The sequence below is a fragment of the Hakea prostrata genome, chromosome 1 (genome assembly GCF_041222555.1).
Source record: "Hakea prostrata isolate BN-2017 chromosome 1, UWA_Hpros_2, whole genome shotgun sequence".
Taxonomy (NCBI): Eukaryota; Viridiplantae; Streptophyta; class Magnoliopsida; order Proteales; family Proteaceae; genus Hakea; species Hakea prostrata.
In genome coordinates, this window is record NC_142600.1 from 66,563,705 (window position 1) to 66,582,571 (window position 18,867).

Genomic DNA, 18,867 nt, shown 5'->3' on the forward strand with positions numbered 1-18,867 from the left:
TGGTGTATCACCCTCATGGGTATTCGGGTATGACCGAATCCGGTTGGGTGGGGTGTGACAAGATGGGTGATCCAAAGTTTGAATTTCGGACTTGGAATTTTTCCCGAGACTTGGGTAGTTTCTTGAGGTGATCACCTAAAGACTGTTTTGGAGTTGTCTTTGCTCAGTTGAATCCCAGACTCTAATGTGACTTCATGATCATAATCTAGGGGTTTTTTGGGATTTGCCAGAGTAATTGCTTGTGGGACTTAACACGTTTTTCTATATTTTTTCCACTAAGACAGGTAATGATACAATTGCATATGTAACTTAATTGCTTAATATGATGTTTCTTTAACTGTTTTAGGCATGTTAATGACTTTATAACTTGTTGTAATTATTGTCATGCTTGTTTACTCATTAATTATGATTTGTGAATAATGTATTGCATTTTACTTCTTTTGTGGAATGTGTTGTTGTTTGGTATAATTATGAATTGGAAATACCTAGCTTGGTACTCCTTGATTGGGATATTAGGGGCCGTGGTATGAGACACTGTCCTCTGATGCCCCCAACACTTTTATGGTTGTTGTACTTCATGACTAGGATGTCTAGATGCATAGCTAAGTTAATCATACATGCTACTACCCTTTTGGTAGAGGTATTGAAGCTGAATGACCCATGATAACAGTGACATGGTCCTGTGGGTGTCTAATAGAGGTAACCAATCAGTGAGGAGACATAGTGGCCCACTATTTTCATGCAAAGGATATGGTTGCATATGATAGGGTTGGGCTCATGGACGTCCAAAAGATGGCTTGGATGTTATGAGGAGACATGAGAGGCATCTGCCCCAACAATATGTAGATGACCATAAGGTTAAGGATTATGGTCCAAAAGGGGTAACCAGTCCGTGAGGATTTACATTCCTAGTTGGAGAAGGATACTGGACCAAAATGACACTAGGCATAAGGAAAGGTACTGGACCACACATAGAGTGTTACCATATGACTTTGCATTGGGATAGAATCCCCAACATGCTCCAATACTCAGACCAATGGTTGTGGTGAGAGAGTGTAGACCTGCACCCCAATCATGGTTGATGATGAGGACCATACTCCTTACCTAAGATTCTAATAAAGGTAGCCAATCTGTGATGGATCAGAGTGACGAGACTTACCCAGAGGAGGGCTGGTCTTTATCTTAAAACATGTTTGCTTGGATAGAGATTCACATGGTTAAACTTTTAGATGCATTCATAACATAGCATTCCTCCTATTCCTCTCTTTATTTACTATGTGATCGTGGTATATGTATGTAATTGTGGCCTTACGAAGTTCATTAGAACTCGTCCTTGTGGATTTCTTTATTTTCTTTCAAATGCCTTCGTGAAAATAGGAGAAATTTCCTATGCATGTGAGAACACCCCTAAAGAGATACTGGAGGCGCTAGTGGGACCTAATTATGCTAAACACCAAGCTTCATACGAGTGCATGGAGTGCTCTTACGACACCAATTGATGGGAAAAGAGCTTTGGTTGTTCGCCACATGGATAAAGGGATGAAGGAGGGTCTTATGACTCCTTTCATAGAGAGACTTGAAGTAGAATACCTCAAACTGTTGAAAGATGTTAGCAAACCATAATGAGACATATTTGTTATTTTTGCTTCTGCTAATACTTTCTTATTTGATTGATTCAACATTCATTCTTGGATTTTGAAATCTATGTTTCCTTAAATAAATATTGAACTATTCTTTCTTTTATTTATTTTTATCATAAGATTGTGTCTTATTTATTATTGACAATGTAACTGAGATCTTATGGCTGTGGATCACACCCACGGGTTATCGGGGCGGGTTTTGATACTGTCAAGTGGGGTGTGACATGAGTACCAAGTATTTGAGAAGTGAACGCTAAACACCCAAACCTAGCAAATAGTTCCCTTCGGTATTTAGCTTCTCTCCTTGGAGGAAATCTCCCAATAAGAGCCCAATGAATTGCAAGATTCAGTCATGTATAATATTTTAATCCAAAGGCTAATGTAAAGCTAGCGATTTCTCTTAGATTGGAACATTACACATGGTTGAATCTTATAACTCATTATGCACTCTTTGAGAGAACCCTTCCAAAGAGAGGAACCCAACTTGTTCTCTTAGTGGTAAGGGTGTCATCATCACAAGATTACATAAGTCATTTTTCCATCCTCATGTTTCAAGACATTTATAGGGTGTAACCATCAAACCGGCCTGATCTATGCTCTATGCATGCACTACCCACCATCTTGTTCATTCTTTGGCTTATGCTATGTATGCCTTTCATCTTAATAACTAAGGTAACTTTGGGGCTTATTTATTGCTTTACCTACTATTAGGGCATGAAGACTATGCTTGAATTGTCAACTCCTTGAATTTTGGTGGAGGAATAATGACTCAAGGGGCATCCCTTGGTTAAAATGGAGTTAGGTCTGTCAAAGCAAGAGAGATGGTGGATTAGGCTTTAGGGAATTTGGGAATTTCAATCATGCATTATTGGCAAGACAAGGGTGGTGATTGTTAAATGAATCAGGGAGTTTATGGGCTAGTGTTTTGAAAGTGAAATATTTTCCATCAACCACTTATTTGGAAGCATCTTTAGAGAAAAGAAGTTGTGAAATCCTCTAGAATTCTAACCCGATAACCCTTCATTTTAGGTCCAAGAACCTGGAATGCTGAAAGAAGACAACTAAAGGCCACTGAGTCGAGGCTGTGAGTTCGGAAGTTGAACCCATGGACATGAACAATAAAGGGGATGACTTAGCCACCATAAATGATTTGGAAGGAGAGAGAAAACCAACTCATATGGGTTAAAAAGACAAATTTGGTACGCATAAAAATCTAGGCTAGAAAACCCCAATGCCAAAGTAAATATTTCCATTAAGTCAAGCATGTTTAGAGGAGTCTCCCAACCAAAGTCTGATGGAAATCACATTTGGATGAAGAAGTTATAGGAATGGTCTCTTGGTGGTGGTTGGTCCAATTGATTGACCGCCCCCTACTTAAAAAAGGACATATTCATAATTTTGATGTTTGAAACCCCATCTTAGCCAAGTGGAGTGGAGAGCTTGGTTTTGGGTGAAATCTTTGAGGATTTGGGCGTGCTGAAGCGGATCACCAAGATTAAAGTGCATGGAGGTCAGAAAACCCATTCTCTTCATTTGCCATCAAATTTATTAGTGTGTTCATTGTGGTAGATGGAGTTGATGGTGATAATTGTGGTGGTTGATGAAAATGATTGTTGATTTTGTGATTTCATCATGTCTCCCAACCCCATTGAGTGGTGATTTGTGTTGTTTCTCCCATTTGTGTCAAATTGCTATCTCAGAGATGCCGCAGGAAGCTCTTTGTTAACCAATTTGGGGATTTACGTTAAGAGGCCTTGTTTGGGTGTTTTTGGGGGCATAAACATTGTTCCATTGAAGCTCTAAAACCCCCAAAACTTGGGAGTTTGAAATGAGCAAGAGAAAAGACCAATTTGTTCGCAACCCAGGGGGTAGTTGACTAGGGGCGGTTGACGGCCTTGGTAGACCTTGACCAGGTCTAATCGGGTGACTTAGTTCGATGTCTGGTATTTATCCGATTTAGTTCCAAATTGTAATCTACTATTCTACATGATTTTGTTATGTTTCGGGTGATTATTTGGCTTTCCAGTTGTTCACATTTTGGTTTCTTGGAGAGTACTAACACCGTGATTGGTGAGGGAGACAATTTTATATAATTATGTATTTAATTTATGTTATATCTCATGATTATCATGCTTGTTGTTTGGATGTGCAATTATTGTTGTAGGCATGTGTGCCTGGGTAGCATTTAACATTAATTTATTTTGTGAATGTTACTTTATTATTTACTCTCAATTATAATGATGATTATGATACGATGGGAAATGGGAGGATAATGTGTTTGTATATATATATTTTACTCAGAGTTATGGGTTCTCTCATTTCTCCTAGTATCTGGCATTTCATATAGATTCTAAATGTGCACAAGCTCTAGGTGTCTAGATACATGGTTAGAAACCTATATCATGCCATCATCCTTTTGGTAGGGGTATTGAAGCCGAGTGACCCATGATAGCGGTTGCTTTGTGGTTATCCAATAGCCTATTGGAGTATGTGAGGGGATACAAACAGATCAAGTCATTCATTTTAGGGTTGCATATAATAAAGGACTCATGGGCACTCAATAACCTATTGTAGTAGGTGAGGGGACATGAGGTAGCTTGCCTATTATATGTACGTGATTATAGGGTTAAGGGAGCTGTAGTCCAAGTTGGTTGGTGCCATAGGATGTGACCTTTTCTAGATTGGTGGGGGATATCAGACCGAGCTGGTTGGCGCCATAGGAAGGATGTCCAAACTTAGCATGGCATGATGACATAGATGACCTCTTGCATTGGACTAGGAAGTTCTTTAACATGTAGCAGATCTCATAACAATGGTTGTGGTGAGAGAGTGTGGCGCTAATCCCCAGTTATGGTTAATGATTGGATTTTTATCCCCATACCTCCATCGTGACACTTAGTTTAGTTGGTGTCGTTGGGATTTGTGTGAAACTTCCTAGAGGAGGCTGGTGCTATATCTTAATATGTGTCTACATAGATAGAGACTGGCATGTTTACATTCATGGGAGCATATTTGTATTTACATTACATATTTACATTTCATTTGCATTTCATAACTACATACATGTGTTAAATGCGTGGTATATACTATTGTTGACTTTATTAAGTTCATTGGAACTCATCCTTTATGGAAAATATTTCTTTAGATTCATTGAGAGGTTATGAAGAGACCATATTCCTGGAGAGTTCATCACCAATGGAGTCCTATAAGGGACCAGTAGGAGAGGACGCCGAAGCACACAAATATTTGTGCCCCTAGATGGACTACTCCTATGAAGTCCAACCATTTTGAGAGCCAGGGAAATTTAGTTGGGAATGTGATTGCCTTGATTGAGATCATTTATATCTTTTATCTACTTGTTAGGCATTACTGTTAAACACACTTTAAAGTCTTTTTTATGATAAAACTTTGAGACTTCTGATGTTTTGACTTTAACTCTTAACTTTTATCTTGGATAACTATTATAAACTTATATTTGTTATTTTTAATCCTTGCTCTTCTGATTATACTAGTTGTGTACGGTGAGGTTATGGATCACGTCCACAAGTATTTGAGGTAACAAGAGTTCTTGGGGGTGGCAAAGTCTCATTGCAGGAAGAGACCTTATTGCAAAGGGGACCCGCAAGTGTATTGGTAATGGGGTCACCACAAACTTTTTCTAGATCCTTAGATCCCTTCATTGCCTCAATATCGAGTTAGAACCCCTTCTTTGTCAAATGCTCCCCAACATGTTCCCCTCATTGATTGGAGGTTAATAGGTGGAGGACTGATGTGCTTGTGGTCTCACTTCTCGAAAATGGAATCCAAAGCCATCCAAGCTACACTGTTATTATCAGCTAATACCCAAGATAGATGGGTTTGGTCTCTCTCAAGAAAAGGTAATTTTGCTGTAAGATCTGCATATTATCTAATGTTTTCTTTGGATGCTGATTTTTCAGGTTCTCCTAGCAGCTCATCACCAAACCCTTATGGGAAGTACATCTGGAGTCTTAATATTCAGCCAAAACTGAAGTCCTTCATATGGAGGTGTGGCCACAATATTCTTCTGGTAACAGTGACCTCCACCATCGCAATCTGTCCTTCTAGTCCATGCCCGATATGTCTAGACCAAGAGGAATCGATCATTCATACGCTTGTGAAGTGTGAGCATGCAACAAAAGTTTGGAAAGCCTCACCGTTAAGACTGGATGTGCAGAAGTTTGTAGGGCCTAGTGTGCAGGACTGGGTGTTACTTTTGAATCATATGCTCAAACAAGTTCTTGAAGATGGGTATTTTCCTATTCTTTGGTCTCAACTTCTATGGCAAATATGGAAAGAGAGAAACACAACAGTCTTTGAGCATAGAGTGCCGCGCCGGTGTTGCTGGATGTTCTGAGTCGCACTTCTCAGGCTTCTGAGGAATTTTTTGAGTGTAGAGATGTTGAAATTCCCGAATTTGGTATCCCACTCCGCTGTTCATGGTGTTAGACCTTCAATCTGATACATAGAGTATCAATGCTAATGGTTCCTTGTTGTCTTCTTCACTTAAGCGGACCATGGGTGTACCATTAGGGACTAACCCCAGCCTTTTGTGACGGCAAAATGCATCTCCTCCATTGCCATATCAGCTGAGGTGTTAGAAGCGGAAGCTCTTCGAGATGGTTTGCAATTGGCTAGGAGTTTGTGGTTTACAGAAAAAGTAGTGGTTTACTCGGACTATTTGGAACTTATAAAAGCCTTGAATTCTTCCCCACAATCTTTGGGTTGGTGTTCTATAGCTATTGTGGCAGAGATTCGGTCCTTGGCTGCGTCTTAGCATCGGTTTTCTACCATTATGTTAAGAGGAGTGATAATCTCCTTGCTGATTTTCTTGCGTCGGGCTCCAAAAAGCTCAAGATGTCAAGAACTTGGTGGATAACACCACCTTCTTTTATTTTTCATCCTGATGTAATCTTTTATTGGAGGTTATCTCCATCTTATTTTGAATAAGGTATTGCTTGTTTGCATTAAAAAAAATATATATATATATATAAAAAAGGAAAAAAAAAATTCTAATAAATCTCTTGGCAAAATTTTCAAAACATCATATGTGTGTCGTACCAAACGGCTATGTCCAAATATAGATATATACAGGCTAGTATAATTATATTGTATCATGGATACTTAATACTTTAAACCATGTTCACAATAACGGGTTTTCATCCTTTACAATTAGGTTTCTTGTAATTTGTTGCAATTGTCAATTAATTAAGATTGCGACACTTAGGCTTTATAATATCTAATAGTCAATACTGAAACAATATTAGAAAAAGACAGGATTTTTCTCCAACAATTTCTTCACTAACAAAATAGAGAAACTGTTCGCTTAAAAGATAATTGCATATAGATCATTTGACTTTCTTGTTTATTCCAACTTTTCCTTGAGTGTCCTTGATCACCTAATAATGTATTTTGATCAACTTCAACTAAATTTTCTTAGTTAAGCTTAAATATTAGGTATAAGGGAGTTTTTACATGTAACAGACGTGGAGAGGGATTATTATATATACCACCAAGGAGAACTGAATCCATTACTCATTCATTAAGGTGTCGGACATTGCCAACTGAGCAAAGCTTTCAATGGTTTAGCTTATGCATTTCCTTTAGCATTTTTTGCTAGGTACTTTTTGGGGTAAAGATGTACTTTCCAATAATCTTCTATAGGGCTCGATTTTCTTGTTGAATTTTCTTACACGTAAATGATATTGATGTGGTCAACGTAGGGTTGTTCGATTGGTAAGACCAATACTTTTTGCTGAAGAGGTTGTGGATTTGACCTTTGATGCTGGCATACGTAATATTCCAATTCCCTATATATAAAAAATTATCTTCTATAAAAAATAAATAAAAAAATAACGTTGATATGTATTTTTATGAGAGATTTTGAAATATCACTATTTTTTTTTATTTAAATATTGTAATGCTTATCTGAGTGTCACTTTTTAGACTTTTGTTGAAGACGATCAAATATATACAGTCATACCTCCATTTTTTTTTTTGGTGAACACCTTTCCTCTATTCTTAAAGAGATAATTCTGAAACTTGAATACCAAGTATTCGATATGTGAACACCAAACCTAGTAAATAGTTCCTTATTGATAAGAGTGTCATTATCACAAGATTGCAGAGTCATTTTCCCATCCCTATGTTTCTTCTTCTTCTTTTTTCTTTTTCTTTTTCTATCCCATGTTTCACGACATTATATGGTGTGACCTCACTGCTCTCATCAGCCATTCAGCCCAGCTTAATCTATGCTCTCTACATGCACTACCCAACAATTTCTGTTCATTCTCTAATTGCTACTGTTCATGCATTTATCATAAAAGCTCTACAACATACGTTTGGGTTTTATTTGAGAACAAATTGCTTCATCTAACTAGTACTAGATTAAACATTAAAATATCACGGACAGTAAAAGAAATAAATCAAAAGAATATAGAGATTTAGTGTGGTTCATACGCCAACATAGTGTATATTTACCACATCCACAAGTGAAGAAGAACTCTCATTACGTAGGAAGAGAATTACGATGAAAATCTCTCAACCAACCGTTAGAGAAGCATTATAAAAACTCTCACCCAATACTGCTAAGCGAAAATCCCAAATCACACACAATAACTTAATAAAATATAATATACATATTTATAGATTTTAATTGGGTAAACAAGTCAGGCTTGACGGATTGTTGAATTTACAAATCAGGTCATTCGAGTTGCCCATCAAAGTATGTCAATGTAGAGTCCATCTTCAAAGCCTGTTAGAAGAATTGAGATCACAACATAATTATTAGGGCATGAAGGCCATGCTTAAATCTAATAATTCTCTGGGTAAATTTTTGCATACTATCATGCAGGTATTTCTAGCTCAACCTTGAATCACAATTGCGATGTTCTTGAGATCCAACCATTGTGATCCCCTTGCTCTTGTGATCACGATAGTTGGATCTCCAAATACCATGTGTCACAATCCATAATTATTATCGTGATACTTATTGCTTGTAGTTCACAATCCCTAATTGTTTTCTTTAATCTCTCTTTTTCTTCATTGGATTAGATTGATGGGGTCATTACCTAGGTGTTTCTTGTAAACTCTGCTTTCTTTTTTCTGGATGACTTTTCGTTCTTTCTTGTTTAATTTTTAATATGGTTAGTTTGTTGGGTCTTTTTAAAAAGATACATAAATCATTATTTGATGAATGGTGAGGTGCTGGATTCATATATTTAGCATATTTCTAGGTAATAAGAATAATATATGCGTTGAAAATAGTTGGAGAAGGCACAGTTACTATTGTATATTTGTATTTTATAACACATCTAATGTGGGATTCTCTTTCATACGAAAAAAAAAATGAAAAGAAAAAAAGGAAGTGTGGGATTCTCTTATAAGATTAACGTTGCTTGCAAGTTGGATATGCAAGATGGAAAGGGTGTAAACCCAAAGCAACCATGTGAATTCCTTGATGAATGATAAATAGTTTTGAGTCAGAGATAAATTGTTAGTTGGGTTATGAGATCTTTCGTTTCTGAGTTTTCTTTATCTTCAAATTAGGGGCCACATGAAGATATAATGGGGGATCCTTAAAGACTTGCTATTAGATTGATAAATAGCTCATTCTAGATATGATTAATTTTGTTAAAAGGTTAAAAACATAATTAGTTGTACTTGTGTATGCTTTATAATGAAAATTGTGACATGACAATATGGTGGAGCAGTGATGGCATGTGGGTAGACATCCAATTGAAAGTGAATTCCTAGGGTTGTTAATCAAGGAGATCATTTCACCCTTTGGCCATCTGTTTGGGTGTAGGACTTATACCACCTCAAAAGAGTCTAATTATACCATTACTTAGACCCCCTAAAAAAAAAAAACATGTATATTCAAGAGAAGTCCATCTTGTTCAGTGTTTAAAGATGGTCTCCTTTCTAAGTGAATGATGTAAGGGGTAAGGTTTAAAGTATCGGTATCGAGTATCGTATAGGTCAGGTGATTTTAAAAGACATATCGTCTTGTATCATTATGGCTAATGTATTTTAGTGTAATTCAATGGAGAGACGTATCGAGATGTATCGTAACGGTTTGGTCAAATATGGATACATATCGGTTAATATCGAGGAATACTTTAAACCTTGGTAAGGAGCACCCGAATAGCTATGTCCTCCACAGAGGATTCTGGTTCTTCGCAGTGTCTATTTTAAATAGAAAAAATTATATATATATACCTCCTAGGTTTATAAACTATTACATGTAAATCCCTTAGAATTTATTATATTATATTGGTACCCTAAGCTTCAAAATAATGTATAAAACGCATCTTTATTGTTAGAATGATGAAGCTCTCTAATGACTTACCATTTATTTTATTTTCCAATTTCTCAAAATACTCTCCTTTACCCTCAACTCCCTTTCAACTTTCAAGGAAAAATAAAAAGAAAGAAAATGAACAACCACGACTGATTTTTGAGTATTTTCTCCCCCATTTATAAGAAGTTCCAGTAAAAATAAGTATGTCTTTTCAATTTTAAAACTGATGGCATTAAGCATGGAAGAACATTTGTAATATGACAAATTTCATCAGATGCAAACATAATTATTATAAATCCAAGCGGTATATATGTAATTTGTTCTTTTTTACACATTTCCCACATTTGGAATATTAAGAATCTCGGACCTTCCACTGGCTTAATTTGCAATATTCTACTATCGAACGATATTCTATACAAATTACCTTTACCTCTTTCGATAGGTAGCATATGGCATGGGTGCGTACCACCCATCCGTACGGTCTAAGGTTTTCATATGGTTTTGGGATGATTCTTGTCTTTTAGTTTCATAGATGCCGGCCCCAAGTGGTTAATGAAAGTTTCTAAAGAACTATTCATGGAAGCAAATTCAAAGAAATGCATCTTCACAACACATGAATCTGAAACTTCGAATTCGGTTCCATATGACTCCTGAGAAGCTCAGCAATGGACACATCTCATCCACACCCGTTAAAAGGTATAAAAAAGATTTTAACATTAGAAAACGAAGACATGTGTTTGAAGCTCAGCATATATACGTGCAGATGAGCAGCAGCCACGCTCGAAACAGAAACCCATCAAGTTTCAATGCTGTTCAAAGGAAGCCATAGCCACCCAACAACACATGATGGATCTCCTAAAGGGGAACCAGATGGGCTAGAAGAGAAATATATGAAATGGTGAGATATGATCAGGGCTGCAAGAGAGGGTCCAGCAGAAGTTGGTGAAGCTATAATTAGGGCTGGAAATGTTTCCTCTCAAGATTCCCAGAGAGAACAAACTAGACAGGCAGAAAGTGTCCCATCAGAATTTGATGATTTCTTTTAATCCAAGGCATTCAAGAACTGTGTACAGGTAGGAACTTATACGTTTTATGTGAAAGAGAGAGAGAGAGAAGAAACTCAAACAAGCAACTACAAAACCAGAAATCTATAATTTAAAGCTTTTACTGTTGCTGTCTTGCACACACGTTAACACATATCTGTAATCTGATCAGCACATTACATCCTTGAGAAGCTTGTATCTGCGTCCACTAGTTCTGGGTGAAGGTGCAGTAGGAGAACTACTCGTACTCTTCCCAGCTTTGTCGGTGGTGGTGGTGGTGGTGGTGGTGTGTTCTCTTTCGTTCTGCTGCTTTACTCTTTCTCCTCCTCTGTACTCTGACCTGTTCATGTTCATGGACACACCAACACCACCAGCATGGCTGCTTGTAGCTGACCTTCTTGATGAAGATGAAGACAACCCACTTCCATGTTTTGTACTCCGCTCTTCGCTTTGGCACCAATCACACATTTGGATGTTCTCAGACGATTCACTGTAGTAGCTACTACAATACCTGCAAGGAAACCCAGCAAGAAAACAAGAATCAGAAACATAATATGAAACCCGATTTCGTGATGTTTATGATATGTATGACAAAATGCCCATACGAATGTTGAAAGCGGTAACGGCATCTGTTGCACTGAAAGATCTTGTCAGCGAACCCAACATCGCCACACATACAACAAACCGTTTGATGATCCACCATTGGAGAAAACTACAGAAAGAAACAGAGAGAGAGAGCAAGTAAGCGAGTCCAGAAAAACCAGAAGATGAGAAGAAGAAGCAAGGAAAGAGGAAGGAAATGGCTCGGTCGGTGGGAAGATACATAAATATTTATACCCAACAGGTTGCTTGCAGTCGTTGTCGCTTGGGGGAGAAATAGCGAGAGAGAGAGAGAGAGGGAAACCCTCTCTCTTAAGAGACCATGGGCAAGCAACCTTAAAATTTAAGACACTCAAAAGACAATTATATCCCTGACGTAGTTTTCATGATTCATAGATGCTTTGCTGGTTTCATTTCTACCTTATCTACTTTTCTTCCAAAATCATTCTTCACTTGTTGTTTGTCGTCTTGTGACTTTTGTGTTTTTATTTACCTTTTCCAATATGTATTCTTGGGTGACGTGACACTACACAAATAGTTAAAAAAGTCAAAGGTCCATAAAAGAGTAGGGTATAGTCAACTAACTATAAGAGCCTTCCTGCCGCGCTACGCGGGGACATTTTTGTCTTTCCGAAGCTACATAGGGACATTATCGTCTTACAACTTTTTAGGGTAGGAGCCACGAAGTGAGGAGTGGGGGACTGGGAGAGTCATAGATTACTTTCAGATTCTCAAAAACTCCTCTCTTTTTTTCACTTTTTTTTTATTAGAAATTTTTGCAGGCATATTTTTCGAGAATTCGGATCATCTCCCCGTCGGGAGTGCTTCCCATGGCTTCCTAACCACAAAAACCAGTGGGTCCCACTGATGAAAAAAAAAATTTTAATTTTTTCCAAAAAGTATTTTTCACCGTGGACCCCACTGGTTTTTGTGGTCAGGAAGCGTCGGGGCGATGATCCGGACTCATTTTTCAAAGCCAAGTTCTTCTAAAATTAAAATTTTAGAAAAAAAAAATTATGACTTCGATGCTTTTGCAATATATGTAATAGTTCCACCTAGTAAGATAATTTTTTCTTTTGTTGCCGGATTTATTTGTCATTGAATTCTTTTTATCTCTGTATCATACATTTAGAAGAAAACCCACTTTTAAACGTTTAGCAATCCGACTCATTCAAGTAATTCAATCTTGATGAATGGATATCAGGAGGGCATTGTCGGAGAAGAAGTGGAAGCTCATGACGCTTCATGTTCATGCCAAAACTGCTCTTATGGAGTTTTTTTCTTTAGAGCATCCTTAAATGATTTTCCGCTACGAACTTTAAATATTCTTCGGACCCAAGAGAGTATTGGTTTCAATGAAAACCCAAAATAGAGTACCATAATTTGTTATTACTTAGTCCAAAAACGAATTTGGACTGAATTTATTCAATTTGATTCAGTTGGACATACCTAGACTCCATATTGAAAGGTCTGAGACTAGCCAAACTGGATAAATCTATTAAAAATAAGATACACAATCATCTAACATATCTCCTTTAAACCAAATAATCATATTTAAGAGTTATCCACCCAAATCAAAAGTTAATGGATCACAGAATATGGGCAAATCAACTTTCTCCCAACTCCATATTTTCAGTTCTGGTCTTAGGAAGATCTCATCGTACCAGATTTTATGGCAGATGACCCTCCCTGTAGCTTTCCCAGAATACTGCTTTTTACGAGACCGGTTTAAAGCAAAGTTGAAACTTTCCCTGTGCTTTAACAAGAAAGAAATGGTGGCTGTTGACTGTTGATTATCAAGGAGAGTGAGGCAAACCCATCAAGCCATTGGAATCCTTCAACCCATGAGGTACTCCTAGCTTCTCTTTTGGCTTTGGGTTTTAAAAAAGAGATTGCAGAGATGAAATTTTGACCCAGCTCCAGATCCCAAGATTCCACCATTAATTACTGGAAAATGAAAAGAAAGCACAAGACAGAAATGACCCACATTCCCTAATGTGTCTTCCTCCTTTCTCAGAGTCACAAGTGGTTGGTCAAGAGGCCAAGCCTACAAAGGGAGAAATGGGCATGAGGGCCTCCCTGCCCATCTCTTCTGCTGAAGAGGGAACACTAAGGGAACACTAGTACTAGGAGGTAAAGGACACAACATCAAACAAAACTAATTCTGTCCATCAAGGCACTAAAGAGCTCCTTCCAGGAAAGAATATAGAAACACGTTTTCTTCCCTATTCTTCTTTTGTGGCTGAGAAGAAGGAAGTGAATAAAAGATATACATTTCGTACAGGGATAGCTTGAAGTGTACAGCATATATAAAAGAACCATATTAAAGCCTTAAAGGAGACCCACTTCTTCATATGGACAAATAAGACCCATGTGGTGTAGAGACTGCAGGCGCACTAAGAGCCCAAAGCAGTGGTCATTGGGAGTAGAACTGAAAGCAGTTGATTCCACCATAACCTGCAACATAACATGTGCCATATGGCATCTCTGTATAACAATAGAGGTATGCTTGCAAATCACTCATAATGGAGGGCTCACAATGAATAGCTTCATATACTTCTACTGCAATAATCACTTATGGTTAGGTTGGATGGTTGTTAGGGTTGCACCAAACTGAATGAATTCTGTCATTAAACTGGATTGATTACATTATGAAATGGGTGAATTCTGAAAGATCTAATGATCTACGTCATTTAACCTAAAATTGATAGTCGAGGAAAGGACCTCAGGTTCCAAACACCCTTGATAGAAACTGAAACCCAATAAACTATTAAATGACAAATATCTGTGAGCCTTGTATATAGAACTGCCCTTAGACTTTAGCCTGTGACATGCAGAACCAACAGAGGGTGCTGGCAGGGGTTGTGCCAAATTAAGTGAATTCTGTCACTAAACTAGATTGAATACATTGTATACCCTTGATAGAAACTGAACCATAAAACCATGATCCTCCCACCCACACTGCCTTGCTTGATATGAATATACCCTATGATTATGGGTATCACTATCTCATGTGAGTGAGGGAGGATGATTAGACGAATAAGTTGGGTGTGGAGGATCTCCATTACATAAACTAATACATTTTGCAAAAATTTGAAAGCCTCATATAAGGTCTATCCTAGGAGTTTCCTATCACATGAAATGCAGCAAGGGGTGTGAAAGAATGACCAAGATTTGCTCCCAAATTCATGTGGAAATCTGTTTAGGGGTATCCGAATCCGTCCGATTGCTAATAGGATGCGGATATGGTAATACTTCTTTCCAACAGTTATTAACCGTTTGATAAAATTATTCGATTAAGTTGTTTATTTGGATTTATTTTTCTTAGTTTTATAAATTTTTTACTCAAGATATGTGAATACCCTTCTAGATTTTCCACTAAAATAAATACAAAGGAACCTTGAGGGGTGGCTCAGTTAACAAAAGACCAATGCTTCCACGTAGGAGGTCAGAGTTTTAATCCTCTTGGGGCTAGGGTGACAACCTATTTATATTAATTATATAAAAGCTCCCTTGAGGATTTAGTTGAAGTGGGCGTATGTTGGCCCAAATAATCCTCAAAGTAAAAATAAAGAAGATAATAAAAAATTTAAAAAAAGAAAGAAAAAAAAAAAAGAAAAGATGATGAAGAAGAAGAAGAAATACAAAGGAAAAACAATAGTGAAGAAATTTAAGAAAATCAAATACTAAAATTAGTAGAAAAAAGGAAAACTACTTAATTTTTAAATTTCAAACCTAATCCACACAAATAAAATAACTACCAAAGTTACCAAATACTTGAACTTCAAAACTAACCCTCAAAAATAAAATGGTAAAGATGTCAATAGTTAGGCGAAAATTTGTAGAGACGAGGGAAGCAACCCAAGGATTGACTTTGATCTTCTTTTACTTGTAGATGCTAAGCACAAACCCATGATTTGAGAGAAAAACCGGTGTTTGAGGAGATTTGGTGAACTCAGAGAGAAAGAAGAGTGATTTGAATGAAGAGTGTGTTTGTTCAAAAGAAAGAAAATAGGTGTTAATGATGATGTTTTAAAGAAGAAATTTTAAACAACCAGACGGATGTCTATCACTTAAGTAGACGGATGATGGTGTGGACTTAGATGGAGTTTCGTTTGGCTTGCTCAACATCTATTTGGCTCCAAAATGGGGAATTTGATAGGGCTATCCAATTCAAGAACATCAATGAGTCCAAGTTCCCTCCTAAGTTCAACAAATGGATCCTCATTTAGGGGTTTAGTGAGAATATCCACTAATTGGTGTTTTGTATCAATGAACTCAAGGACAACTTCACCCTTTTGAATACAATCTTAAAGGAAATGATGCCTTATATCAATGTGCTTGGCTCTTGTGTGAAGCACATAATTCTTACTGAGGTTTATAGCACTAGTGTTGTCATATTTGACAGAACATTTCTCAAGATGAATCTTACAATCTAATTAGGTTTGTTTCATCCATAACACTTAAACACAACACTTTCTAGCCGCTATGTATTTCGCCTTGGTTGTAGAAAAGGCAATACAATTTGTTTTTTGCTAAACCATGACACATGGCATGGTCCCAACAAATGACATGCTCCACTTGTGCTCTTTCGGTCAACATGACAATGGCAAAATCGGCATTGAAAAAACTTAGTAGGTCAATTCTTGACATTTTAAGGTACCATAAACCTAAGTTTGATATGCGTTTCAAATATTTGAATATTCTCTTTACGACACAAACATAAGATTGTTTAGGATCGGCTTGATATCTTGCACAAACACTAAACATTATATTCGATATACTAGCTGTTAAGTATAAAAGGTTTTCAATCATACCTCTATACTTAATGGCATCAAAAAGGCTTCCCATCATCATCCTTTGATAATTTCAAGGATGTGCTTATTGGTGTTCCATTAACCTTTTGAGAGGACACATCAAATTTCTATATAAGTTTTTTAATATACTTGGTTGGACTAATAACGATGTCATTTTTACATTTTTTAATTTGTAAATCAAGAAAGAAATTCATTTCAAACTCATTTCTCATGCAAGCGCTAAAATCATAACATAAAGATTCATTTGTAGCACCAAAGATAATATCATTCACATATATTTGCACAATAAATATGTCATTATTCTTTGTACTTTACGAACAATGTTACTTATTATGAACCCTTTTGGATTAGGAATTTATTTAACCTTTCATACCAAGTTCTTGGAGTTTGTTTTAAGTCCATATAAAACTTTTTTATGTTGGAAAACATGGTTAGAGTAGGTAGGGCCTTCAAATCGTGGAGGTTGTACAACATTCACTTCCTCCATGATGAACCAACTCAAGAATGCACTTTTCACATCCATTTGATATAGTTTAAAATTCTTATGACATGCAAATACTAAGAGTATTCTTATAGATTCTAACTGAGCTATGGATGCATAAGTATCATCAAAATCAATTCCTTCTTGTTGATTATACCCTTAGACAACCAATCTAGCCTTGTTCTAACATTTTGCCCACCCTCGTCAAGTTTGTTCTAAAGACCCATTTGATTCTTATAATGATATGGTTTTGAGGTCTAGCAACAAGTTCTTAAACATTGATTCTTTAAAATTAATTTAAGTCCTCTTGCATGGCCATAATCTAATAATTATCGACTATGACCACTTTTGCATTTTTGAGTTCTATAGTTGACAAGAATGCAACAAAGTTACAAAAGTATTGAGCTCTTGACCTTGTTTGAACTCCTTGACCAATGACACCTATGACTTGCTCAAAGGGATGGTCTTTCCATGGAACATCCTCTTTAGATAATTCTTAAGAAGTGGTCTCACTAGTTTCAGGATCATTTATAAGATTCTTCTAAAGTCATATTATTCACTTTATCTCTAATTACTTGTTCAATTCCCCTATCATCATCCGCATCATCAATTAAATATTTATACTTATCCTTAGGTGTAGATATATTATATTTAATATTTATAGACTTTTCAACAACCAAGATTTTCTTATTGAACACCCTATATGTCATATTATTTTATGAATATCTCAAGAATATGTCTTCATCAACTTTTTCATCAAATTCCCTTAAAGTCTTTAGTGTTCAATTTTGTGCATTTACATCTAAATATTTGAAATGTTGCATTTACATCCAAATATTTGAAAGTGATCAACTCTAGGTACTTTATTGTGATAAAATTCATACGGTATTTTTTTTAAATGTTTTCTAATTAGCAAATGATTCAAAACATAAAAAGTGGTATTTGTAGCATCCACCCAAAAATATTTTGGCAATGAAAACTCATTTAACATAGTCCTTGTTATTTCTTGAAGTGATCTATTATTTCTTTCTACCACTCCATTAGATTGGGGGAGTCTTAAAGGTGAAGAAGTTATGAGTTATTCTTTTTTTATCACAATACTCCCCAAAGTAATTATTAATATTAATTTTCCTCTTATGGTCACTTTGAATGGTGGTTATGATGTATCATTTTTTGTTTTGAATTTTAATAATAAATATAGTGAATTCCTCAAAATCATAATCTTTATGTTTTAAGAACAAAGTCCATATATACCTTGAATAGTCATCTACAATGAAAAAGTATAATGCTTACCACCAAGGTTAACTATGAGAATAGGACCAAATAAGTCAATATGAAAAAGTTCTAGTGGTTTGCTAATTGTTATTATATTCTTGGATTTATGAGAAACTTTAGATTGTTTTCTCTTTTGACATGCATCACAACAAATAGTTTTTATCAATCTTCATTTTAGGAACATTTCTAGCTAGGTTCTTTGATACAATGATCTCAATTAATTTTATGCCGATGTGATCAAGTTTTCTATACCAAACAAGGAATTCTTCAAATGACATAAGACAAGTCATGCTAGGAGAATATTCAAAAAAAAAAAAACAAAAAAACAAAAATACGAGTATAAATGTTTCTCTCCTAATGTCTTTTAAGATCAATTTTTCATTTGCATCTTTCACATTACAACATGAAACATCAACTGTTACTTTATATCCTATGTTACATAATTGACTCATAACCTCAAAACAGTTGGATGTTTGCAACTGAACAAGCAATGTCTTGGGGAAATTTTCAATTCGAAAGGCGTGGGAGCTTTATAGACAACCTTTCCTTGCTCTTGGATGGGCTTCTTTTCTTTGGAAAACTCCTCTTCTACCTTTCCAACAACTCTTTGTTGGTGTGCTTTGCATGGGAAAACTCCATTTGATGAGATTGTTCAAAATAGGGGGATTGCCTTGGTCTCTTGCTATGAGTT

At 36.3% G+C, this 18,867-nt stretch overlaps 1 protein-coding gene across 1 annotated transcript; it reads right to left on the minus strand.

Annotated features, from left to right (window-relative positions):
* Positions 1–11,171: 11,171 nt before the first annotated feature.
* LOC149029474 (uncharacterized) lies at positions 11,172–11,669 on the minus strand. The gene is made up of 2 exons (XM_089143461.1): positions 11,596–11,669; positions 11,172–11,514 (listed from the first exon to the last, which is right to left on the minus strand). The coding sequence occupies exons 1-2, from the start codon at positions 11,667–11,669 to the stop codon at positions 11,172–11,174; spliced, it is 417 nt and encodes a 138-aa protein (XP_088999587.1).
* Positions 11,670–18,867: the final 7,198 nt, after the last annotated feature.